This window comes from Rhipicephalus microplus, chromosome 9 (genome assembly GCF_043290135.1).
Source record: "Rhipicephalus microplus isolate Deutch F79 chromosome 9, USDA_Rmic, whole genome shotgun sequence".
Lineage (NCBI taxonomy): Eukaryota > Metazoa > Arthropoda > Arachnida > Ixodida > Ixodidae > Rhipicephalus > Rhipicephalus microplus.
This window is the reverse complement of record NC_134708.1, coordinates 25,902,830-25,930,166: the sequence shown is the minus strand read 5'-3', so window position 1 is coordinate 25,930,166 and position 27,337 is coordinate 25,902,830. Positions and strand designations below refer to the sequence as shown.

Genomic DNA, 27,337 nt, shown 5'->3' with positions numbered 1-27,337 from the left:
GCCGTCTCTTGGCAGACCAAGTCACTGCATATCGGCAATATTCTTCAGCGATTCTTGAGAAGCGCAGCGTCAATTTCAGTCGAGCAGCGGCGCAGTGCTCCACTCAGTCAAGTGAAAGATGAAATTTGAGTCGAGGAGCGTTTCTGAATACGGGGGTTATTAGATCCATGCATTTAGCGCTGAAAACTCAGAATGACACCTTCGCGTGATAAAAAAAAAAAACATTGCGCACTCCTTGCATTCATGACCAGAGTGGTATGAGACCAGCGCAACGCCAGATACTACAGACAGTTTTGCACACGTAATATGTAATGCGAAGTATTATGGCGGCCACATGGTATGCTCACAATACATCAAAGTAATTACTATCTGGGCAGTTCGTTTGGTAATACAACTAGAAAAATTATAGGTTAGTTTAACATTTGCGTAATCTCTAGGTTAGCTTTAGGATCGCTTAGATTGTTATACTTAGTTAGAGCATGTGTAAGGGAAATGCTAACGCGTGGGTTGAGACATCTGTCGCCACGATACCAGCGTGCTTGCCCACTTCTGCCCGCTTAGTGTACAATGTAATCCAGTTGTAACGAAAAGGGTGAGTTGTGCGATTCTCGTGGTGCGTGGGCTATGCTACCGCCGGCATCAGGTCACTTTAACGAGATGACTGTCACGCGAAAAGAGAAATTGTTTGCGGTGCCAGAAAATTTCGCAATAAGGAAGGAAAAGGGAGGAAGGAGAATAGGAGGAAAAGAACGGCAGGGAGATTAACCAGCATGTAGGCAGCCGGTTTGCTACCCTGCGCATGGGAGGCGGATGGGGAAGATGAAAGATTGAGAGCAGAGAGGATAAGTTACCAAACTTCCACGTAGCATTACGATGTTTGGAGATGTAAGGCAGAGGGCTGTTGAACATCTCTAGGAGAACCCTGTAGACATCAGCGCTTATTAGTATATGATGATCACAGAGCCTTGCGCCGGGATGGGCTCTTAAGCTATGACGCTTGCCTCTGTTGGTGGCGCCAGGGATTCAAGAGCAAGAAAGAGATGAAGAGTGAGGCGAACAGAAGGAAGAAAAAGATTGGGACAGAAGACCCTGGACACGACGAGGAGAATCGGGATTGGTGGAGTCGGTACTTTGCATCCGTAGAGCAAGCCGCCAAGGTGAGCAGTTGCTTGCTGTTAAGCGGCTGGGAAAATGTCTTAGATCGGAAATTGGCATGACATTCTCGCGATGTCTTTTTGACGTTCTCGTGACTTTTTTGTGGCATAGCTTCGTTTGTATGCTGGGACCGTAATCTGTAGCATAGCATCGGATGAATCTTCACGCTCATTGCGTGGAAGTGTTGTACTATACACCGTTGCCGCAGTGGCTATGTTGGCTGCTCTTTGGGGCTGGCAGTGCCCTAATTTTGTAAGGAACTATTCGTCGCTCATTGTTGTTATCGAAAATGTTTTAACCTTATTTAGCGCGAAGGGTGGAGGTAGTACGCTGTTTACGATGCGATGTCATGTTTTTTTTTTACTTTTTTATGAGGTCATGGGGACTTGTCAGACTGATCATGTCACTTTACTGCACTGAACCACCTCTCACAGTTTATAAGGTCGCAATAAATTAATACTGCTACTAGAACTGACTGTGATACCTCTGAAGACCTGCTCCAATCTGTCGCGACTTCGCAGTTTCGGCAAGAAGTTTGAACTTGATGTTTCAAATTTTGATCAAACATTCACTTCGCTTGCGCATCAAACACATATCGTCATTAATATCGTCGTCTGTGAGACTCGCAGCACCAGGTTTCGAATGAGCACCCAATTGTTACTGTCAGAGCATTCTCACTTGTGGTAAGAGAGCGAACTTTTTCTTACGTTTTCTGCTCTCGTGCAGCCATTTGTGCTGTATATAATGGCCGTTATGAAACCAACCGCTATGATGGCCGTTATGAGATGAGGCACCTGCCTGAACCATACATGATTGCGACAACCTTTTTTGCACAAAACTGGGTCCGATAGAGTTCATTCTCTTTGAAGCATTCATTTGCACGCATTAAATCACCTTTTGCAGGACTCTAGCGACCAGAACGGACTGCCCGGCAACAACTTAAGAGCTGGTGACGACAACTACGACGTGTCTAGCGACGGAGGTATGTGAAAGTGTTACATCATCAAACACGCAGAATCGTATGAAAAGTTTTCTACGTAATGTGGCAGGTCGGGTCATGTAATGTATTGAACAGATAACCATTGTTCCAACAAACTGTTTAAGCATAATTGTAGGCATGGTTTTAGCCATTATACTGCTGTCCGTTTGTTTCCTTTTTTGCTAATGTCATTTTTCTTTCAAGCTCAAATTCCATGTCCATTTGCCTCCATGGTCAAACTAAGCTACGTTAAAGCAATACAAGATTGTCGTGAAGCACACACCCGTTATACAGTATTTATTCACTAGAATAGCAAAGAGCTGACCTATAGTGGGTTGGTTAGATGGGGTGTGCAAACGCGGGTTGAAGAGAGAAGTCGGTGTTTGTGGTATTTTGACTTTGCTCACGCGGTCATGTTTGCATGTCCTGTATCTTTTCTCACTGAATGGTAACATTGCTCCGCATGTATTTTACGCCACACCATATGTGACCATCGCGAAGAGAGTCAACTCAGTGCCAAAGACATGCGGAAGATGGAGAAAGAGCTGGAACGACTGGAGCACCACAAAGATGGGACGGAAAAGAAGAGGAGAACGTTCAAGGGCGCCTCGAGCGCCGTTCGGTTCGCCCAGCGACTGTCACCCAAGACGCAGAGGGGCCGCATATCCCAAGACGGACTGATAAAGGTGAGAAGAGCCACACGCTTGGGGTCTTAAAAGCTGCAATAACGAAGGTAGGCGTCATCAACGTAGGCGTCGTCAAATTCAACGCCACGACGTCATGCAGTGGTGGAGAATCAAGATACACAATAAGCAGCATGGAAAGCAAAGCAGCGTGATGCCCTCCAGCGCATTTAGTTGGCGTCCTTATGCTTTATTTAGGGTCATGTATATATGCATATCAGTTCACAAACCTTGTACAATGCGATATGCACATTTCCAAACTTTTTGACAGGATATCCCGTGTTTTCACCTTTTACAAACTGCTGCCTTTTTCACTTGTTAGATTAGTTCAATCTGGCGTGGTGTTCTATTGGTTACGGAGCTCGCTTGTTGATCCGAAAGCGGCGAATTTGATACGGTCCACGTTAGTCGCATTTCAAGTGGGTCAAACTTCAAGCGACCCATGTGCTTTGCAATATACGTGCACGTGTTTACAAGAATCATTATCTGTCACTCAATGTGATTGTGTACATGAAATACCCGTTGTTAGCTCTCGCTTATCCGGCTTTCGCCGTTCCAGATCTACCCCACAGAACTCGAGAACGTACCCGAGTTCAATGGCTTCCGAGAGTGGCTGCACACGTTCGAACTGTACCGTGGCAAGCGAAGTGGTGATGACTTGGACGACCAGAACAGGGTCGTCGGCCTCTTCAAGGTATTGTCGGCCTCTTCTGTTGATCTTTTTTTTGTTTCTTTCAGTGACATGCGCGGGATGCTTTCTCTGGCACCGTTTCTTGCTATTACCGGTAGCCACACAAATGTGGCATACACATGTACGCCAGCCCACTCTGTGGAGCTTTCATCAAAAGTTCCGGAGAAGTTTACGGAGTCACAAGTGTGCTCCTACGTGTGAGGGCATAGCCAGAATTTTTCGTCGGACGGACATACAGTCGGACGGACAGGTGCACAGACAGACTGACGCACGAACACACAGACAGATGGACAGACAGACTGACGCACAAACAGACCAGACCGACAGATGGACAGACAGACTGACGCACAAACAGACCAGACCGACAGGTGGACAGACAGACTGACGCACAAACAAACCAGACCGACAGGTGGACAGACAGACTGACGCACAAACAGACCAGACCGACAGGTGGACAGACAGACTGACGCACAGACAGACCAGACCGACAGGTGGACAGACAGACTGACGCACAGACAGACCGACAGGTGGACAGACAGACTGAAGCACAGACAGACCGACAGGTGGACAGACAGACTGAAGCACAGACAGACAGACAGACAGACAGACAGACAGACAGACAGACAGACAGACAGACAGACAGACAGACAGACCCTTCGCCCCACTCATTATCATTCACACCGTGAATATGCCATGATTGTCTTTCTTCTAGAGGAAGGGGTGTGTTAGGAGAAGTGATCAACTACCGTTTAAGAAAGTTTCAGTGTCTGGTTGTAAGTGCCCGCATCTATACATACACAAAAAATCGGGAATCTCAAGGGATGTGCGAGCCTCCACCCCCTCCTTCGCCTTTTCCCCCGGGCCATGCTAATGATCCTGTGGGCCAGCACTGTGTGACAGATTCTAGCTAGAGTATACCACAAGAACTGTTATAAATGTACAAGCAATCTAAAACAAAAAACACGAATAATTTGTAAGAAATGTTCTATAAGGAGCCATTACAATATTTTGGTAATCAATACATGGCTTCTTTAAGCTTAATATTAATATGTGGTAATGTTGTTTTGAGCTTTTTAATGACATCGAACTGTTAGTTAGCTAGGATCAACGTTGCCAAACTTTTTTGTAATACTGTCTATTGTTCCCAGTTTTAATGTAGCAACTATTGCCATCGATTTCCACAGTCCGGTACGATCTAACGTTCCAGTACCGTGGCAGTTTGCCTTAGGGAGATTTGGTACATTTATTTTATACAGAAAAATTTTCAAACTCCATGTCGCTGTTGTAATATTGCTTTTTCTTTCACAACATCAAGTAATATCAACGCAGTTGAGTTGGGAATCTCATTTCGCAGAAGTTCCGGCGTTGGTGTTGGCGTCGGCATCGTTGGCTGTCAGCGCAAATTCACCGTGTTTGTGACAAAAACATTATAAAGATGCAAATAAAATAGTTTCCACGCCGATGTGAGAACAGATCACTGACCATGTGTGTGGCAAGCGGTAGTTCTACCACAGAGCCAGGTCATATATTTTTTCTTACATGGTATTTATTACAAATGAGGCCTACGTATATACGTAGCATACAAAATACTTACGACCGCCTCGACAAGACTACGATAGGAATTTAAAAAAAAATCAAATCCACACAACACTGTGTCCTAAAACGGTATTTGAGCTGTGCACTTCATGAACTGTGGGTACCAGTACGGATGAACTTAGGATACCAGTACGCACAGTAGGCATTCTAGGATGGTTTGAAACGACTCAATGTAACACATGCAAACGTTCCTTTCTTTGCGGCATGGCTGAACGCAGTGCACACGGAGCCCCAATAAGCTGTCGGGTTCTACTATTGAACGCGAAGCTGAAGCGTCCTCTTATTTCTTTATATAGACGATGGTCTTTCTTGGGGACCTTGGACGGAAAAGTTTTGGTCTGTCTGTCTGTCTGTCTGTCTGTCTGTCTGTCTGTCTGTCTGTCTGTCTGTCTGTCTGTGCATTTGTCTGTTTGTCCGCCCTAACGATACCTCAAACGGCACCAAACGGTCAACCCTATCCGCAGCACCCACCAATATTGCTCAAGGTTTAGCGTTCATATTTGTGCAATTGTCAATCAAAAAAAGCAAGTAGTGCGCATATCTGAGGCGCCATAACAATAGGTCTATGTTTTGTATGCCTGCCTTTATACTAGAATAGGCACACACAAGTAACTCTAAGGACTGTGTAGCGTTTATCGCGCTGCGCTGACAGTACAACGCGATGCTCAAGAAGGCGTTTCCAATGCCATGCGACGATGACACGGTGGTGGCACCTGACCGTCGCTTTGCATTCTACACCTTGTGACCTCCGTGACCGGCGCGCATCTTTCTCCGCGGTCGCGCACGCCTTTGTTATTGAAGATAACTGCCAGATGACATTCGTGTCTAACGTGCCTAGATGCGCTTGTTTGCCTCCGCTACACGCTCGAGGCACTCTAACGCAGCGCCTTCAGAACACCATTCACCGGTTTTCTTGCGCAGAGCATCAAATGAACGTTTTGTTCACTCTCTCCAGACGCAAGACTATCGACTTTCGATGACGTTTACAGTGTAACATGTAGATTGGGGCCAATTTTTTTTTGTTACGATACTTTAAGGAGCACTAGCAGAAAATTTCAAAGCCAAGATTATGAGTGAGACAGATTTATGTGGATACACACACAACATCTATGATATACCAAGGGTAAATATAGCCTATAACATATTTAAAATTAATTTTAAAGTGCATGCCACGTGACTGCGCGAGATGCAGAGCCCCGTCGTGGCACCAACATCAAGGCAAAGACAATTTAACAAAACCTACATCATGGATTTGTATTGGCTTGTTGGGGCACGCCCCTTGCGCTTTAGCTACGTGCGATTTCCTCCTTTCTGCCGGCTTCGCATGTGCTGGCTGCGCTGGATGTCAGTACGACGCCCGCTCGGGCGCGGTGCCCACGTCACAGATTTGCGTGGTCACGTGATTAACTGTGTTTACCTTGCCCCCGGAGCTGCTCCTGCCTAGCTCGGTGCTCTTTGAAGCCGAAACCGAAGCTTCTAACCATCGAGAACTCATGAAAACAAGGTTTTTGATCGTAATAAGGGGGTCATAAACTACCCACTGTAACTTCAACAACAACAACAAAAAAACAGTTTGCAAAATTTTTGTCAGTGCTGCTGTAATACAGTGCATGTGGCCCACTGAGCGTGCACATGGTCACCTAAAACACTTCTTGAACTGCCTGACACGTGACACGCTTATCTCTCCTTATCTTGGTAAGGGTTCCCTACAAGTCTACCGGTTCCCACTGCCAAAGGATATCCAGGACTACACGATAACGGGTGCCGATCCGACGTACGGGCTGTTCCAGGGACTGCCCAGTAACGATCCCATTCACGTTCTTATCAGGGTCTACGTCGTCAAGGTAAGTGGCCGATATCATTCTCTAAAAGCAACCTTTACTGAACAGTGCGAAGTTTGAGGTTTGTTTCCATAAGTAGGGAAATTCAGAACAAGTGAAAATACGCGCGGCCCCTCAGCCGAAGGCTAGTTGGGGGGCCTTTTAATAGTATGCAGAAATGTATACAGATCTTGTGTAGTAAGCAGTAATGAACAAAGATACATGATTTTCAAGTCGGTAGGTAGGGAAGTGTTTACGTTACTTTCGAGAGCGTTGTCGCACTTATTGTCCTCTAATACAGATATAACAAAAGGACGACAATTAAGCGAGAACAGAAAAAGTAGTGACGTAAGCTAATCTCATCCCTGAACTCATAGAAGTAGAGTTTGTTGTCAAATATATAGAAACATGTGCTAGAAAAGATCCACAGATTGCATAGTTTACAAATGCCGCGCAATTCCTTTAGTCATCGTCGTCACACATTATTCACAAGATACCAAAATATTTTCGAATAAAACAAGTCCAATACGCCTTACAGTTTTACTTTAGCGTGACATTAAAAAAGCCGTTTCCACGAAAACTACGCTTTGAAATCAAGCTAGGCCATTCTAATTCGACATTCAATACACAATCTGCCTGGTTCATTTTGCTGTGTTGCCCTGTATGATTTGGTAAGGCTTTGGTAGGTTCCAGGGACACCGGTATTGCAAGAAGCAAAGCCTCTGAGACGTTTCGTGGCTTCTTCACTAGGGGTAGAATTCATGCACCAGGTCATTGTAAAAAAAAAAGTGAATTGTAAATATATAACATAGGCATATGGTATGACCTTTCCTAATTTTAATGTTGGTACCTTAAAAGCTTGCACGTTTCTTTACTTCCACGTCCTATCACGTGTTGTCACCTCAAAGTAACATGCAATACCAACTACGCCAAAATGTTTCCGTTTATTGCTGCTCTTTAAAAGCCTATAAAAATAACGGCAAGTTCACGTCTTCTGACGCTTTCTTGCGCAGCCCCGCATACATTCCAACCATCGCTCTTCGCAGTAACCGGCATTAATCTCGGGTGTTATAATAAAAAAAACTAATAAGCCACAAACAATTCTGTCAGTTTCGGTAGTGTAGAAAGCATACAAACAAGACCGCACTACACGTAAATTGTACAAATATTTAATTAGTTTTCTTTGCTTGAAATGCAAATACGTAGGAACGACAGTAATAATTTCCCGAGTTAACTATACAACAGATAACTTTCTACCTCAGGCGACAGATCTGCATCCAGCAGACATGAATGGCAAGGCGGATCCCTACATCGTCATCAACCTGGGAAGCAAGAGGAACAGCGATAAGGAAAACTACGTGTCAAAGCAACTTAATCCAGTGTTTGGAAAGTGAGTACTCTTTTTTTTTAGTCTAGAACAATATTTCACTCCTTATTATCTGCCAGTTTACCCTATTCTTGCAAAATAAGAAATATTGAGTGCAAAAAGACGGTTTCAGCTCCTCCTCAATGTTATACACGTTCTTGGCGTATGTGATTGCCAGATATAAAAAAGGACGAGATTGTCTGTGCATCAGCAGCATTGGAGAACTGGGACTAAGTGCGAGACAGTTTCGTTCATGTGTGCCTATTTGTATCGTTTTATGCTTGTGCTCTGTGACGACGACAATTATGGAAGCAAGGAGCTATTGCCAGTTTATACGCCGCACCACTCCATACGCACCCAGGTAATGTACGACTGTCACGGCTCCCTCCAGCCCATTACGTTGTTTATTCCAAACAATGATGAACTATGCAGTGTATTGAATACGGTACCACAGAAGGTTAAAACCCGATACTAAGGATTTTGTTTTAAAATAGTTTACACTATGTAGAAAAAGATTGCCCGCAGCTTCTCTCGGGGGAACACTGAGGAGGATGCGGAGCATATAATTGGTTAACGGGGTGTTAAAGTGCGACTTACTTGGGTCGATGGCTAAATTGGTTAACGTGGTTGTGAAATAGGGTGTTAAATTGTGACTTACTTGGGTCGATGGCTAAATTGGTTAACGTGGTTGTAGGAGGGGGTGTTAAATGAGTGAACACGTACACACGTATGCGAAAGGGCGGCGCTGGTCGAAAGGACATCGATCATTGTGTTTGTGGATTCGTTGGCATTCATTTCACCGCTACCTTGGACGTCGACGCGCCGTACAAACCAACCGACGAGTGGCAACTGAGCGAGCGAGCGCCGACCTTGAGTATATATACAGCGCGACGGCGCATGCACTGTCAGCTGTTGAATGTTCTCGAAGCGCGACGACGCATGCGCGTCCACTGGAGAATCAGGAGAATTGTAGAATGTTCTCGAAGGGGAGAAGCGCGCGCGGCACAGATGGTGGGTGACGGTGCATGCGCGCGTCAGCTGTCGAATGTTCGAGAAGGGGGAGAAGCGCAACGGCGCATGCGCGCGCGTCAGCTGCCGATGTTCTCGAAGCGCGACGGCGCATGCGCGCGCGTCAGCTGCCGATGTTCTCGAAGCGTGACGGCGCATGCGCGCTACATTATACACCTAGCGAATGTTCGTGAAGAGGAGAAGCGCATGCGGTGTGTAGAGGAGGAAGGGTGCACAGATGGTGGAGGAGTGAAGCGCGCGCGGTGTGTAGAGGAGGAAGGGATGCACAGATGGTGGAAGGAGGAGGAGGAAGCTTGCGGACGGCGCCGCACTACAAGCCTCGAGTATTAGATGCTCCGCATCTAAAAAAATCCATGATAAACATTCCATTCATCCAGAACTAGGTACCATTGACACAACTACGTGTCTCGTCCAACTTCTTCACTATCTTATAGCGAACAGAACATTAATTTGCTGTTTACGTCTCAGATAGCACAAAGACAACACTCTACACGTACTTTGTCGAATGCTCATTATGCTGTCAAATTTTCTGCGACGCCGTAAGCGTTGACCTTAGGGGTTACTCAAGATAGAGTATAGATTTCGGAAAAAAAACGTACGATCAGTGTCATCCAGAAATTGAAATGCTGTTGTGTGGTGCGATGATGACTGGAGTGCTAGTGATCTTTAGGCTAACATATTTACTGCGACTACATCTAACGCGTTTTCGGGGTATTTTTGCATTTTACAGAGAAAGTTGTATATGGCTGGAAGAAACGAAAAACCGTCCCCGGAAGTGGTGTCACAAGCGGTCTTCATTACCTTGTTATCAGTTACGTCGTTCGCAGCGTCTTACCCAAGCAGGCACGCCATTGGATGCGTTGGGAGGGTCGTAAACCGTCCATCCCGTCGCGCCAAGTACGTGCCAATTTCTCCCGAAACCCTTCACATGGGTATGCCTTGGACAACTCTGAAAAGAGCGCCGTCAGTTGAAACGAGCGAGAGCTGGCGTTCGTCTGGCCCATGGTGTAAGAAAAATAATTTTCGGGTCGAAGGTGCAGGCAGGGCACAAGAACAGTCACGGCAGATCTAGTCACGGCTGCAACGGCGTACCGATGATCCGGCAGCCTCCCAGGCCGCGCGAAATTGCGATCAGGATTGCAAGCGCCGGTGACGGACCGAACCTGCAAACCACGCCGCTGAGTTGAGCCAACGCCTCCTCTAGAAAGATGACTGCCGCATGAGAAGAAAAACAGCTGCCACACCCTTTCCCTCCTTCATTTTAAAATGTTCTCGGTCGCTAGCGTCACTTGTGGCGGACGGTGCAGCAACGCAACACTTTGCATAGCCTCCGAAACAGCAGTGCACAGTTGCAGGTTTCGAACAACTTTCGACTGACGCGCCCCTATGGGCTGCAGAAGAAAAACGCTCAGCTGGTACCGCCCGCTGCCGTGATGATGGATGGATGGATATGGCTGTACCCTTTAGATCGGGCGGTGGCTAGCGCCACCAAGCCGTAATACTTAGTGAACCCAAAACTATATTTATTTTTTTTCCTTAAAAAGTGAGTTTGAGGATTCGTATTTGCAGTGAAGAGTTTAATTTTCACTCGTGCCTTGACTTTATATTTATTGACTTTACTTTATATTTATTTTTTTCCTTAAAAAGTGAGTTTGAGGATTCGTATTTGCAGTGAAGAGTTTAATTTTCACTCGTGCCTTGACTTTAGCCACCAATCAGATAACCTCCTTCTAGTTAAGTCTACCCGCTTAAAGTTTATTTTGCCCTCCTGGTCCCTAAACCCCAGTGCTTTGAAAAACTCTGCGCCATCATCCTTAACTATAGGGTAAAGCCCTTTACAGAACATTATCAAGTGTTCGGCAGTTTCTTCTTCCTCTCCACACGCACTGCATACTGTGTCTACCCCTTCGTATTTGGCCCGATATGTCTTGGTTCGCAGTACTCCCGTCCTTGCCTCAAACAGTAGAGAACTACCCCGAGTATTATCATAGATCCTTTCCTTGGCAATTTCCTGCTTAAAAGTTCGACATATCTCTTGTGCGGACTTCTTAATCATGCCCATTTTCCACATGTCAGTGATGATAGTGTCGGTCGCGAGCACCACCGCGTGGAGTTTGTTTAAAACTGAAGGCAGGCCAACTCCGCTGGGAGCGCGAGCCATTCCTCAGGCATCTTTCTAGAGGAAGCGTTGGTTGAGCTTGCGATGTGAAACGCTTGCAACAGCGCCGCGACATTGCGGGCACGAACACGTCAACGTGACGATTTCGGGAGCGCGTTCGCCGGGGCGAGCGTCCGCTCTTGGCGGTAATTTCTCCAGCGTCACATCGACTTCAGCTGCGACGTCTGTGACCGCCTGTGGTTCGAGAATAACCACTGTGATTAACGCATTGCGGAACGCATTTAACCGCTCGTTACAATCCTCCATGACTGCGATCATGCGAGGCACTATGTGTGGCATGTGAAGTGAACACTGTGGAAAACCCAAGCCAAACTTGCGTCTAAGCTCATTAAGAAGCATGTAATGAATAGTTGTGAAAGGCTTCAGTGCCACGTCCAGTTGAAACCCCTGCTAAACAGCGGGGCCACGCGTTTCAGCTTTCGCTGATTAACCATTTTTTACGGATTGCTTGCGTGGTGATTTTTTTTTTTTTTGCAGGAGGGCAGGCTTATATCAGCCCGTTCAAATGACGGCTTCTGCTGGGCAGTGTTGCTGGCAGGTTTTGAATTAGCAATGTCGGTGGCATTAAAGTGTGGCATTGTGACATTAAAGGGCGAAAGTGTTCGTTGCTTTGGTTGCCTCATTAAAAGAAAAAAATGAAATGTCGGCGTCTCTTAGTGCTGAAATCAACAAAAAAAAAAAAACTCACGCACATCACTCGTCGATTATCCACGAAGTGAATTGTGACGAGCGGACGAAGCTCTAAGTATAGGATCGGTCAGTAACCGTATACGGTATGCACTAGCGTTGATGTACTCTAAATCGTTATCCACTTTTTCTAAACATATATGATGTAAGGCCCAAGGGACGGCTTTTAGCTCTCCCATAGTAGAGTACCGAGTACTCTAAATCGTTAACCACTTTTTCTAAACACACTAGCGTTGCCCCTTATAATGTAAGTTGAGCGATATAAAGTGTATTTAGAAATGTAAATCTATTCCGCCTTGCAGTCACCTAATGCAATTATAGAAATATTTTAAAAATTGATGGAGTAAAGGATATACCTGGAAAGTGAATGCAAGGACGCGTTATCTCTGTGGCTACAAGATACTATTTTATTAAAGGTAATTTCTTGGGACATAGGGTGTTCGATATGTGCCTTTGTCTTACAGGAATTATAGGGAAACATCAGCATCTAGAGACATTTTAGTAGATTCCAACTCTTCTGTACAATTGTCGATAGGTTATTTTTCCCGGGAACAGCCATTGGTACCCTTATAGTTAGCCTGGGTCTACGTTGAAATCTACTGTAAAACCTTTTGTGTGTTTGTGTGTGTGTGTGTGTTTCTGTGTGTTTCTGTGTGTTTCTGTGTGTACCTCAAATATGTTTTCACTATGGCAACGGTTCTATACCATGACAACAACGGATGAAAAGGCTAAGTCCTAAAGAGCTCCGCCCCTAAACTTCCGCACGTAATGATGCGCTTGCGCAGCGTCATCTTTATGTCACATATTGTCAAACATTTAGGAGCGGAGTTCCTTAAGCCATGGGTCGGGCGTCCGTGATGTATGTAGTAGTCTTAGTCGTCATCGTAGTGGTACAAGCCACCTCCACGGGTGGACCAGAGGAGCAGCCCGCGCGCAACCTTTTGTATTGAGGAGGAAACCCACGTAGGTTGATCACATATGAAAAGATAGTTTTGATGATGAAATATCTTACAGAGACGAGTATTGGTGACTTAATCTGCGATAAAATCTGCCTTGAATTTGATGCTTTTCAATGAAAGCTGGTATCATAAGAATGCACTTTGAACACTATCTGAGCAGGAGAGGTTGTCACGTTAAACTCGCTGGGCGTAACCTCCTTTGTTTTAGCAAGATTTAGCGATGGTTGGGCTGCAGCGCCATGAACTAGCGGCGGTGAAAGGTGGCAACTAGACACGAAGCGCACGCCGTGAGAGAGTGCGCGCGTGCCACTCCTCCAGTCCAGCCGTGCCACCTCTCGTGTAGTCCTTGGAATGTCCGCCGGATGGCGGCACTTCTATAGGATGAATACATGATGAAAAGATGCGAGATGGTGGTACTTGGAGTATTCACTAGATGGACGGGCAGATGAACATACGCACGGAAGGAGAGACAGAGTGATTCATGGACGAACGAACGAACGGACGAACGAACGAACGAACGAACGAACGAACGAACGAACGAACGAACGAACAAACGAACGAACGAACGGACGGACGGACGGACGGACGGACGGACGGACGGACGAACGGACGGACGGACGGACGGACGGACGGACGGACGAACGAACGGACACACAGAGGGGCAGTCGCACAGACATCTGCTTGGACGGATGGAAGCAAGAAAGGACGGGCGGAAGCGTGGATAGACTGACGGATGCTTCGCGCCACTCGTGATCATGCACTCCATGGATATGCTGTAACCTTTTGTTTTTTTACCGTTATTACGGTGTCACTGACACCACATCAGGTGAAACCGTCGCTTGGTCAGAGGTGGTTCGATAACGGAGGCACTGCAGTAATCATGTGAGGCCCTTTGCCTCCAACCCCGGAGGCCATGTAAAACTACTTTATGTGCAAAAGCTCTTGGACGGAGCGTAGGCTTGACGCATCGTTAGATAAAAAAAAATGAGATGGTTTTCGTCTTCGAGTCATCTAACGTGAATGCATGAAGACTCCTCCGAGTTTTCTCTCATTCTTGATTTAAATAATGAGATCCCAAATAATTGTATTATGTATATGGCGTATGATTATCATTCTCGGGCATAGATGTTTTACAAAGAACTACTGTGATGGTTTTCTATGTCTGAATATGCGCCCATACTGCTTGGACTGATCGTGATTGGCGTCGCAGGTGCTTCGAGATGGAGGCAACCTTCCCGCAGGACTCGCTACTAAACGTGCAGATCTACGACTGGGACTTGCTGGGCAGTGACGACCTTATAGGCGAGACGAAAATCGACCTGGAGAACAGATTCTACAGCCGCCACAGGGCCACCTGTGGGATACCGCGCAGATACGAGACGTGAGCCAGATTTGATTGATTGATTGATTGATTGATTGATTGACCGGCTGACAGCTGTAGTGAATAATTGTTTCAGAGCAACTCATTTCGAAGTACTGGCCCTTCTGCAACACCGAATGGTTCTACGTACGAGATACGAAGGATAACAGGTTGAGCCATTTCGCGAATATAGCTGTGGTAGCTGAAGGTGACCTTGCTGTCATAAGCAGCAGCAGATATATCTGAAATGTTGTAGGCCCGTGTGCTCAGATTTGGGTGCACGTTAAAGAACCCCAGGTGGTCAAAATTTCCGGAGCCCTCCACTACGGCGTCTCTCATAATCATATGGTGGTTTTAGGACGTTAAACCCCACATATAAATCAATCAAGCAGGTAGATATCTTATTTCGCTGCACTTATCAGCAAGTTCCTCATGTATCGTTGCCTGCTGATTTGTGCACAGAATCTTTCCCTTTTTACTATGTTGCGAGAAAGGCGCAGGTTTTTATGCAGAAGCTTATCGGAAGACTTCATGAATCTCGTCGGTGTGACATGTTTCTGAATGCCTTTATCAGAAGGTAACTTGGGGGTGTAGTTGATTAATGTCTGCGTTGAAATGCAAACTACTGCAAATAAATATTTGTGAGACAAGGTGAAAGAACAGGAATCACAAGTGTTATTGAAGCAGACTCATCAGGTTGGTAGTTTTATCGTGTGTAGTCAAAGAAGCGCGGGACCCAAAGCTCCATTGGTTTACATACGGGGATGAAAGGGGAAATTTGTAGGCAAACATTAACTCCTCTTTAGTTCATCAGCACAGCGCCATGACCATTATATCACCACGCATGCCACGTTTCCCCTTATGTCGGGTGCACATTTAGGCTGGGTGGTTCACGATTCAGCGATTGTTATAGCGCGAGATCAGAACCACGACAAAAGGACAAGAAGAAGACGAGCGCTCGTCTTTTCTTGTCCCTTTGTCGTCATGATTTCGCGCTATAACAATCATCATGTCATACGAACTAGCCCGAACCGCCATGCTTCTGAGTCACGATTCGTAAAGAAAGTAGCGCTAAAGGGACAGGAGGAGGAAAAAACACATACCATGGTGGTGATGTTAATCATGAGTTCTTCCCAAATTCCTACTCAGCTGCTGTTGATTTCTACTACATCGGACTTTTTCTTCGTTCACGTCTTTCTTGTGTGTACTTTCTTCAGTCATTTTCATCAGTTTACATCGCCGTGGCCTGTGTCCCTTTGTCATAGAGTTTCCCAGCAATACACTAAAGCCGCCTCTGCTTTTCGTGACTTTTGGAGCTGTATCACACGGCACTTCCGCCAGCATCGCAATGATAGGTAGTACACGGATTTGTCTAAACTTCGTTTTTTTTTTGCCTCCGTTTGGCTCTGTGGGATCTAGATCCCCTTTGTTGCACAGTGAAATTCTACAGACATTGAGCACTTGAACTTCAGGCGCTTCGCCTGTTAAAGTTCACTAATTCAAATCGGCTCATTAAGTTCCCACCGATCCAGACTTTTATCTGAAACGCGCACCAACACAACAATACACTGTCACAAGTGTGTTTATAGCAGCAAGAGCAAATATTAGTCAATTTTGTCTACTACGCATAGCTCCTATGGTAGCTGCCAGATTAGGCAGTGTTGCAATTCCCTCTAGTAAGTATTGTAAGACATTCTATGCTTTCTGTAGCATCTTCTTTAAGCACTCTTTTTCTGCTTCATTACCACCGGCTGCTTTTGTGATCCGCATCTGATTTGCTTCATTCACGCAACGTTTACTGATAGTGATAACGATGCCAACGACTATAATAATGACCATGTTGGGTCCAGATACGGCCCGAACCAGTGGAGAGACCCGCTGAGACCGAGCCAGGTGCTGGCCAAACTGTGCCGAGACACCAAGCTGGACGGGCCGCACTTCTCGCCGAACCGAGTCAAAGTAGGCACCAAGGCGTTCGTCTTTCGGTCGGACTTCGAGGACGAAGGTGAGGTTTGGTTAGCCTTCTATGCCAGCGTCACGTGGGGACATACGGTCGTGATTAAGGACTACACGAAATATACTAATCCTGATACTTATCCTGATTCAGGTGTTGCTATAGATGTTCACGTTTAATAGCAATCATACCCAATTTGGATAAAGAAGATCGCGACCTGCGCATCCCGCCTCTGCTGACTCCTGCACTAAACTTGACATATTGATGGGTTTGCAGCCCGTAGCACTACCGTTTTTAGGAGCGAAGCTCTTTAGGCTTACATGAATGCCCGTTGTAGCAGTCATCGTATAAGTCCCCGGCAGCGTACTTATGGTTTAAATAATCAAGCTGCTCTGTCCATCTGCCCGTATGTTCGTCTGTCCATGCATCTACCCATCCATGTGGCCGTCCATCCGTCCATGCATCCGTCAGTCTATCACTTTGTAAATTATAAAGTATGTTCGGAGAACGCATGTGCCCATTGAAACAGGGTCGGTCAGCACAGAAGGTGATGCTTGCGTCTCGCTTCTTGCATGGCGTGACACGCTGGGCCCAGCGACGCTAAGCAATCAAAGCACAAGCGCTGTAAAGCCCAACGCGAGGCACGACCAACACGACCTGCGTCTGTTAGCGCGCCCTGACGGCCTCATGGCATCGCCGCAGTCATTTATTATCATTTCATAATCTTCCGACGAGCTTTGCTTCATCATCAGCATTGACTTCGTGAATAAGTTGCGATTTTTTTGCACAGATCAATAAATTTGATCTTGATCAATCATCAAAGTGGCCAAAGCGCCTACGTGATGTTTCGTGACATGCATCGCTAGTGGCTGCATAAGCCGATCCGTATCAACCGTGATTGTCATTAAAGGTATCGGTGTGACAAAGGCTTCATAGATATACCACATAGGTCATTTTGATTGCAATCACGGTTTATCTGGATCGGTTCAAGTAGCTACTGCTCGTGCATGTTCTGAAGCTGTTGAAAATGTTCTAAACTATGTCCCCTGCATGTTTTGCATGCATAACTACAATTTGGTGCAAGACAGCCAGCTCAAAAAGAAGGGAAGGATCAATGCATTCATTTCATTTGTTAACAAATAGTAGGTAGAACCTGCGAAGGCTGCTGCTGGACAAATGTGAACATCTCGAACAAGTGCCTAAACGGATTTTCACCCGCTATGCCGTTTTCACACTGCTGCTCGGCCTTGTGTGAACGTGGCCTTAAGTTATTGCTGTAGGTCATACCGTTTGACTTAAGTCTTTCAATTTTAAGAGCAGCTGTTCTCATAACACAAAATTTTCGCATCATTTGAAATTCAATCTATATATGTAAGTGTCTTTCGTGATGCGAAAACCTTAAACGGGGCTGTGGCTGCGTTAAAACTGACCCAACGCAGGCGGCAAGCTTACGGACGAGCACCAGAGTCTGGCCGTTCTCAACCGCTGGGATGAAGTGCCTAAAGTGGGCTGTCCCCTTGTGCCGGAACACGTCGAGACGAGGGCCCTCTACCATCCGGATAAACCGGGCATTGAACAAGTAGGTACACGAAGCAGAATGATCCGCTAATAGTAAATTGTACGTGAACTGATGGGAGCACGATTCCCGAGGTGTCTCCGTCATATTAGTCGTCGTCTTGATGTGCATCCGTTGATATGAAAACTTGCGTAGTCAATGGAGTATTTCTCTCAGTTTCCGTTTCAAGTTTATTGCTAGTCAATCTTAAGTTGGGCACTAAGCGCACCAGCAAGTTGCGTATTATGTTTTAGCACTAAGTTACGCAACCATATATACTGTGAAACAGTGTCGGGCTAAAACGATTTCCATCTGATTTTACAAACTAAGTTCCGCATCTGAGTTATTCTACTAAGTAGTCTAAGTTGTGCCAGTAAGTTGGGGAATGAACTTGTGAAACTAAGTTTTCATTCATTTGCATACTTAGTTGCGTGGTTCTTGCTGCAAAATCTGTTCTGAATGGAGCGTGGAACGCAGGGAAAGCTGGAAATGTGGGTGGACATGTTCCCCATGGACATGCCGCTTCCGGGACCAGCTGTGGACATCTCTCCCAGGAAGCCCAAGAGGTTGGCATTTTGATAGCGTCTTAATGTGCTCACACGCACTCATCTCAACTTAGTGTACAACAAGTTTTGATAGCGTCTCGATGTACTCACGCTCATCTCAACTTAGTGTTCAACAGGAACCTCAAACACTCGGTACGCGGACCTTTCACTGGTGACCCAACCCACACATAACTGTCACCATTCCATCCCAGGCAGCACAGAAGGTTGGCCCAATATTGGGGATAGATCGGCATTGCCTGGCCCATGAACGGCCCAGTTTTCACAATGTACCGCCAAGATTGGCTATGCCAGCCAAATAGAACGGCGACGTTGGACCAGCGTTGACAACGTACCCCCAATATTGGTTCTGCCAGCCGAATAGAACGGCTATGTTGGACCAGCATTAACAACATTCCGCCAATGATGGCTGTGCCAGTCTATTAGATTGGTTATATTGGGCCAGCTTTCAGAACTTTCCGCCCATATAGGCTGTGCCGGCCTATTAGAACGGACACATCGGGCCAGGTTGTACAAGTAGCAGCCAATATGGGCGGAGCCATCCAATAAGACCGGCATTATTGGCCCGCCGTTTGAACGTTATTGCCGGTGTCAGCTGAAAAGTCAACATCACGATGCCATAATATTAGAATATGAGCCAATTTCTGCGTGTGCTGCTTTTTGGCGCTGTTCTGGCCCCAATTCACGCGCCGATTTTTCAAGTTAGAGAGAGAGTAATATATGTGCCGGGCACAATATTAGAACTATCTTTTCGTCATTAAACCATGCCCCGCCGCGGCGGTCTAGTGGCTAAGGTACTCGACTGCTGACCCGCAGGTCGCGGGTTCGAATCCCGGCTGCATCGGCTGCATTTCCGATGGAGGCGGAAATGTTGTAGGCCCGTGTGCTCAGATTTGGGTGCACGTTAAAGAACCCCAGGTGGTCGAAATTTCCGGAGCCCTCCACTACGGCGTCTTTCATAATCATATGGTGGTTTTGGGACGTTAAACCCCACATATCAATCAATCAATCATTAAACCATGCACAGCTCGTTGAAATGCATAATTGTTGGTTGAAGTTGTGCAAGGTAGACTTTTTAAGTGAGAAAAAAAAAATTACCGATCAAGTTTCTCTGTCAGAGGTGACGTCCGATGCGGTGCTATCCGTACGTATGACGAAGCTGCTGCGGATACCGCTGTCTTACGCGTGCATGTAGACGTCGAATATCTGACGCAAATCTTATCGTATCATGTGTCGGGCTAGCTATCTACGCGACCTATTCGAATCTGTTTTCCGTTCACAGCACAGTACGGTTAACGGCACTTGCTGCTGCTTGACGTGTGGGAAGAGCGGGGGTCATCAGTTGCGTTATGGTGACTGTATCATGCAACATATGCAGTTGCCGTGATCTAACACACAGACGCACGTGCGCACGCACGCACGCGCTATATTCATGCAACGACCTCACGAATTCCCAACAACATCGCAGCGAACGGTTGGTAAGGTGTTGCGGAGTGTGTGGGCGTCGTAGGGCACCCTGTCGGTGCCCAGCTCGTTGCGAACGCGAATTTCGGCGTGGAACGCATCTTTTTTATGTACTTTTTTTACGTGTGCCCAAAACGGTAGGCTGCGTGATACGAGAAGTACGACACACAAAAAAAGAAGAAACGTGAATGCATAGGGCAAATCGTTAATAACAAAAAAAAAAAAAAACACGCACGCTCACGCCACTGCAGTGGCGTGAGCGTGCGTGTTTTTTTGTTATTGACGAAGCACATGTGCTTCCATAAAACATGACAGCCAAGAATGATGAAGTATTCATTTACATACAAATTACTATGAGTTGCTGAAACACACGCAAAAGAACATAATTTTCTTCCTTGGAAATTGATCGAGTGCCTTGGAATTATGCTATGTGAATTTGACACATCAACAGTGCATTATGATTCCCACCATAAGGGGCCACAATCTTGGCAAGTAATAGAAGTACTCTTCCCACCTGATGTGCACCTAACGTAAAGAGGCCTTGTTTGTCAAGTTAGCAATATTATATATATATATATATATATATATATATATATATATATATATATATAACCACTGGAAAAATATACCAGGTGTAACCAGAAAAAGGTGCACCTGCAGCAGTTTTAAAGTTTAAAAGAAGCAATGACATGCCAACCATCCAAAATAGAACGCCCGAGAAAGGAGCATCAATCAGTATTACAGCAGCTAAAAGCCTGCTAACAGCTGAAGGTAGTCATGCTGCTCTTCCATTCAAGTATAGTGTACACTGAGAAAAGATACTGAAGATACACCATCAGCAAATGACAAAAGCAATACAGACAGAGCTTTCTCTTATAATGCAAAAAGTCTTTAGCTGAGGAGGCAAATAAGTCATTGGAACACAATAAGTGCACAAAAAAAAAAGCTGTCGCACGAGGCTGTCAGCGCTTAGACAACACAGGCAAAAATACAGTAGACTGAAGAAGGGAAAACCCATAGCAAAAGTTACCATACTCCTGAGTTCTTGCTTTGCGTGCAAATGAAGCTAGCGTGAAGTTGAACACTAGATTGAAGCACCACAATCAAAATCTGGAAGTCAATGCTTTAGGAATAATACAAAGTACTGAAGAAGCATGCAAAGAGCATTCCTGTGAAGGCAAATATAAAAAAATACTGAAAGCTCTGTGGCCCTGAACAAGACAACACCACAACCAATCGAAGAGCCGTTCGGACACACCAGCAGTTCTGGCCAACACTAAAAAGTCACAAAAACATACCTTTAATGCCTTTTTTACAAGAGAACTTCAAAAGAAATGTGCATACACCAATGCCAGAAGTATCGATGGAAGCTATTACTCATATTCAGCTCTTCATTGAAACACTGACAGAAGATACTTGTACCTGGATGCTTAATTACTTTGGTACAACTCAAGAGCGTCGACGCCAAGTGGCAAAAAAATTATGATGGAAGACTACAATGTGATCAAATGCACACGTCAACCTCCAACCAAGGTTCTATGCTAGAGTGAATATCGCAAAAAGCCTTGAACGCATAATGTCACCTGCTCATACTCAGTGTTCTCAATCAAAATCTCGACCTCCCACACAGCATATTATTTCAACAACCTACCATCTCTCACCATGTCATGAAACAAGCTCGAGTATACAGAAACCCTCCTCACCGTTTATAGTTAAGTTAGATAGCTCCACTAGTGCTTCACTCTCGGAACACATAGACCAGGGCCGTAACTAGACGGGTAGTGAGGAGGTTCTGAGCCCCTGAAGTATTTTCATGCTCTGACTTTTTGTCAACAATAGCTTAATCTGGGCAAGTTGGTTTATCGTGGTTGTGTTCTAGTAACAGTGAGAGAAGCTCAGGAAGAAACAAAAAGGACAGGAAAGAGCGCTGACTGCCAACTAAATTTTATTGAAGGTACTACACCCACTTTTTTACAGAGTACAAGAACAGTGCTCATGCACAACGACACATGTGACACCATGATAATATAATCTTAACTGAGAAAAGAATACTCTCTCTCCGAATGGATGAGTGAAGGTATACTGATGCACTGATCCATGGCCTTCCTGACAAGAAAATGCTTTCACAGTCTCTCTTTCATTTCTTGTTCTTGCTTTTTTCAAAAACAGTGTTTTATGAAACATAGAACTGCACTTACATTCTTTACAGTGTATGGCCATGCGACTACCATAGCCATTCTTAACATTTTAAGCATGCTGTCTTGCTCAAACATTGGGGCATTGCCCAGTTTGTCTTATGTTTACGTTTCCATGTGTCAATAGTATCTCATACACAACATTATATTGGCATTCAGTATACCTATTCTCGTGACGAATGGTGAAATAATGGCTATTCCTGTTGCTTTTTAGTACACACACTTTTGAAAACTTGCAAGGGATGGCAAATAACAAGATAAATTCATATCGGCTCGCTATTTTCTTTATATTGTGAAACACCTTATGTACGTACGGTATAGCATGCAAAGATCTTTGGTCATTCTGTTTTTATTTTGGTCCTGTTTTGTTTAACTTGATTTTCTGCAGGAGGGTTTAGCACATGGATGTGATGGTGCTGTTGGGATATCCAGCATTCTTTAGTCTTTTAATCTGGTTTTTAAGGCTTACCTCATCCTTGTGCTCACATGACTTCTGAAGGGTGGCCTCAATGCACGTGGTGGCAATTCCTCTGTGTAAATTGTGTAAATGTGTAATTATGTGTTATGATGTACTAAAAAAGATGTCCCAAGAATCAGAATAAGTGACAGTAGTCAAAGTTTTTGTCACTGCCTTTATACAAATACCAGTTTATTTGTTGCCTCCTGGAGTATTTTAGGGCCTTTTATATAGATAGGATGTTTTCTCACTTTTATTACATTTTTGTATTGATGATGCCATATGCTCAGGAGGTAGAATGTCGTTATGTTCTTTCTGATAACTTCTAGCTTCTGAGCAAAGATAATGTTTCAGAATAATGAAAAAAGACTAGTATAGTATTAGGACATGGGAAGAAAGCAGAGTTTATCAAAAATGAATGCATTAGTTGGGAATGAGAAAAAAAGATGGATGACAGGTCAGTAATGTCAATTAATTTATATTAGGACACATGAAATGTAGCAGAGGGTGGCAGGTGATTAGTTCCAATGAGATCGAGAAATTATCAGCCATAATATGAAATTGGCTCATACAGGACAGGGAACATTGATTGGGCTTCCACCCTGCAGTGGACATAATATAGGCTTAACGCTAACAATGAGCAAAGCCTGTGAAATTAATGCTCCATGAAATGAGCAGTACTGCACAGATTGCTGTGCTAGACTTCCCATTTTGCATGTTTTTACCAGCTTATCCTGCTCGCTGTTCAGACACAAAGCTTCACCAGAAAAACAATGTTATACTTGGTGAGGATAATGCCAGTGAATCCAGTGTTTTATCTACACCTTTCCTTGCCTAAGTCCTCCTCCAAACTATACGATTTTTCTTGGAAATGTTCTGCTTACAGCACACCAACCGATCAAGTGAAACAACTTTATTGGGGTCCTGCAGGACGCGCCCTAGTATGCAATCACCATTTCACTTCACGTTACAACATACTGGTGGTAAAAATATTCTCCGGCAGGGTACAGAAGTGCATGCACTGAGCTAGCTTGTGCAGCGCGGTCTATTCCAGAAAGCTGAAGCTATGTTTGGTACAGAATTTTGTAACCACAAGATGCTTGCACAGATTAAATGTGGCCACACATAGCAACTTCTGAGCTTTTTTATGAAATGATCTCGCAGTATCTGAAAACATTTGTTTTTTTGTTTACTTCATAGTTCCCAGTGAAATATTTCTCTTGTTCCTCTCATTGAATAATGGCATTTGGTGTGACTAAGGTGTTCCTAATGCCTCACTATGAGATCTGAGAAACGATTCTCCTTGAAATTGCTTCACAAGCATTTCCTAAGATATTGAATGACACTGCTTGCACATGTACAAACATTTGCTAGTTTTATTGAGGGTTGATGATAAAGGGAATCAGTTGGTGTATCCAAGCCGGACAGAGATTGACTGGCCCTGAAAAGGGCCGTTTAGTTATATATCTTGCAGCTTCTTCCAGGTAGACAAGGCTTCATTCTGTAGAAATGGTAACTCATCACACTGGTTCCCCAGCTTGAAGAACATAACTTGATGCTAACACTGGCTCAGATGTTCTGAAATGTCATAGAGGGTACATGAAGGCTGGGTACATGAAGGTTGCAGTTATACTAACTGTACAGTCAGCATGCCTGTGTGATATGTGCATAGCTGCATCAAAGCCACGTGTGAGAATTGCGTGAACAGCTGAAAATCTCAATGGCAGCATAGCTTAAAAAGTCTGTCATCCCTTTTTTGCCAGTTTCCAATATCATCCTTCCCTTTTCGTGCATCTTCTTTCAATATATCTGGGGTTTTAATTCCCAAAACCACGATATATAATGAGAAGCAAATTTTGAACATCTGGTGTTCTTTAACATCTTCACTTGTTTGCAGCGCAACACCAGAAACACAGGACAGGGAAGGAGCAAAAGAGAAAGAAAAGACGGCGCCAACTCTGAAAAAGACGGCACTGACATCGTGACACGCACATGTCGTGATGTAAGCTGCCCAAAGAGTGGCCTCCCGTGAGAATAGTGAAGAATTGGGAATAGGATCTACCAGTAAGGGCTTTGTGTGCAATTCACAAACAGTGAAAAAGATCCACCAGGGGTGAACCACAGGTACATGGTGCACTCTGGTTGAGAGAGAGCAGAGTAAAACAGATGTGCCAGACAGGAGATTATAAATGGTTTTGTCTGGAGCTGGTGCCAGACCGAGCTCTGATTAAGCGTAAGGGAGTATTGAGCGCCAGGCCAATCTGATCCCATTCCTGTGATGGGGTGCAATGTGATGACAGGTGCGAATTTCATTTTCTTTTTTTTCCATGGGTTTAGGGAAATAATTTTTCAGGGATCAGATGAAAATACCTCCGACATACATAATAACATGCTTATTGTTGGGCGTAGTCATGCCTAGCCACCAGATTGGAAGAAAAAGGAATGTTTCCCGAAATGTGCGATAAAGTGTTTGGTGCTACGCCTTGACGGAAGTATTGATAGGTGCTTTGGAAATCGGTACGCCATTTCTGTAATCGTTAAATATGCAACTGCATGTGCCACTGCTAGGGATAGCGTGACACTCCCAGCCATTTCGGGGTAAGCCGTTTTAATCTACATGAAGATGTTAATGAGCCCGTTCTCCATCACAGCAGTAGCTGTGGCCATTTCTTCAACTAGGCCTACTGCAGCGCCAACTGAACGTCTGCATGAATTTAGCGCTAGTACCGTACATAATAATCAGCACGTGCCTTGGGTTCACTTTGATGGTGTTGTGAATTCATCTTGCGTGACAATGGTTTAACTTGCATGCGTGCCTTAATTAATATTGCAATAGGAGACCATGATTTATCGTCACGCATGGTGTTGCTTAGCTCGACCCTCAGTGTTCGAAGCAGGTTCCGCCTTGTGAGTGCATGAGAGAGGCACAAGAGTTGATTTCTGCTCTGTGTTTCTATAATTCCCTAGCCTGTATTATACAGGAAGCGGATAGTGCTGGTGTGCGTCAGCTGCCTCGGTGCGCTCTCAACCGCCTGCCTGGTAAGACTGATAGCTCATTCTATCAGCGCCTTGTCGTACTCCCTCCTCACACTGCGACATGTCCTCCACTTGGAGGACATGATGACGGAACAAGACGATACGAAGTCCGAAACCGCAATGTTTGCAAGCCACAACCCGAGCAAACAATTCAACGGTGAGGCCAGAAAATCTACCTGACTAGGCCTGGAGCAACAAGCCAGAGAGCATATTCTTGGCTGGATAGATGGATGGATGTGGCCGTACCCTTTAGATCGGGTGGCGGCTAACGTCACCTAGCCGTAATGCTTAGTGAACTAACCACTAGATTTTTTTTTCCCCTTTAAATAGTAAAGTTGGACGGGTACTTTGAAGTGAAGGGTTTAATTTTCAATCGTGCCTTGACTTTAGCCACCAATCAGATAACCTCCTTCTAGTTAAGTCTACCCGCTTAAAGTCTATTTTGCCCTCCCTGTCCCTAAACACCAGTGCTTTGAAAAACTCTGCGCCATCATCTTGAACTATAAAGTGAAGCCCTTTACAGAGCATTGTCAAGTGTTCGGCAGTTTTTTCTTTCTCTTCGCACGCACTGCATATTGTGTCTACCTCTTCATATTGGGCCCGATATGCCTTGGTTCGCAATACTCCCGTCCTGGCCTCAAACAGTAGAGAACTACCCTGAGTATTATCATAGATTCTTTCTTTGACAATTTCCTGCTTAAAAGTTCGATAGATCTCTAGTGCGGACTTCTTAATCATGCCAATTCTCCACATGTCAGTCTCCGTTTTCTGCAGTTCCTTTTTAACCGATAGTTCTTTCTGGTTTGGCCACCTGCTGTTTTCTAAGTATTTACCAGTCAATTTCCTGGTTCGCTTCGTCCATTTTGTATTGACATTCTTCATGTACAAGTAGCTGAAAACCTTCATAGCCCAATGCTCCTCCCCCATTTCTCTCAATCGCTTCTCAAATTTTATCTTGCTGCTAGCTTCCCTGCCATCAAATGATGTCCATCCCATATCACCTTGTACTCCCTGGTTTGGTGTATTGCCGTGAGCTCCTAAAGCAAGCCTACATATTTCACGTTGCCTAATTTCTAATCTTGCTCGAACTTCTGACCTCATGCACAAGACCGCGTTGCCGAACGTCAGCCCAGGAACCATGACCCCTTTCCATATTCCTCTCACAACATTATACCTATTGTAATTCCACAGTGCCCTATTTTTCATCACTGCTGCATTCCTGTTATCTTTAGTCGTCACGCATATTTCGTGTTCCCTCAGGTACTCGGTCCCATTGCTTATCCATACGCCCAGTTATTTGTATTTATCTGTTATCTTTAGCGTGACTTCCTGTATTCTAAGCTCACTACTTTTGTTATCATTAAAAATCATGACTACTGATTTTTCCTAACTGAATCTAAAATGTAACTTATCTCCCTCATTACCGCAGATGTCTATCAACCTCTGCAAATCTTCCTTGTTGTCGGCCATTAGCACTATATAATCTGCGTAGATTAATGCTGGTAGTGCCTGATCAATGAGTTTTCCTTGTTTGACTAAAGAGAGGTTGAAGCCAAGTCCCCTTGCCTCTAATTTGGCCTCTAATCCTTGCAGGTACATCATGAATAAG

The 27,337-nt window shown here is 45.0% G+C and overlaps 1 protein-coding gene across 1 annotated transcript in view; it reads left to right on the top strand.

Moving 5' to 3' along the window:
* The window catches only part of mfr (ferlin family C2 domain-containing myoferlin misfire), a 340,374-nt gene that overhangs the window by 290,847 nt on the left and 22,190 nt on the right, over window positions 1–27,337 (top strand). Inside the window, exons 32-41 of the mRNA XM_075873366.1 lie at window positions 1,020–1,157; window positions 2,059–2,137; window positions 2,636–2,820; window positions 3,377–3,511; window positions 6,805–6,948; window positions 8,187–8,314; window positions 14,355–14,525; window positions 16,355–16,509; window positions 17,898–18,037; window positions 18,491–18,579. Of these exons, the coding sequence (XP_075729481.1) occupies window positions 1,020–1,157; window positions 2,059–2,137; window positions 2,636–2,820; window positions 3,377–3,511; window positions 6,805–6,948; window positions 8,187–8,314; window positions 14,355–14,525; window positions 16,355–16,509; window positions 17,898–18,037; window positions 18,491–18,579 (1,364 nt within the window). The remainder of the gene's footprint in view (window positions 1–1,019; window positions 1,158–2,058; window positions 2,138–2,635; window positions 2,821–3,376; window positions 3,512–6,804; window positions 6,949–8,186; window positions 8,315–14,354; window positions 14,526–16,354; window positions 16,510–17,897; window positions 18,038–18,490; window positions 18,580–27,337) is intronic.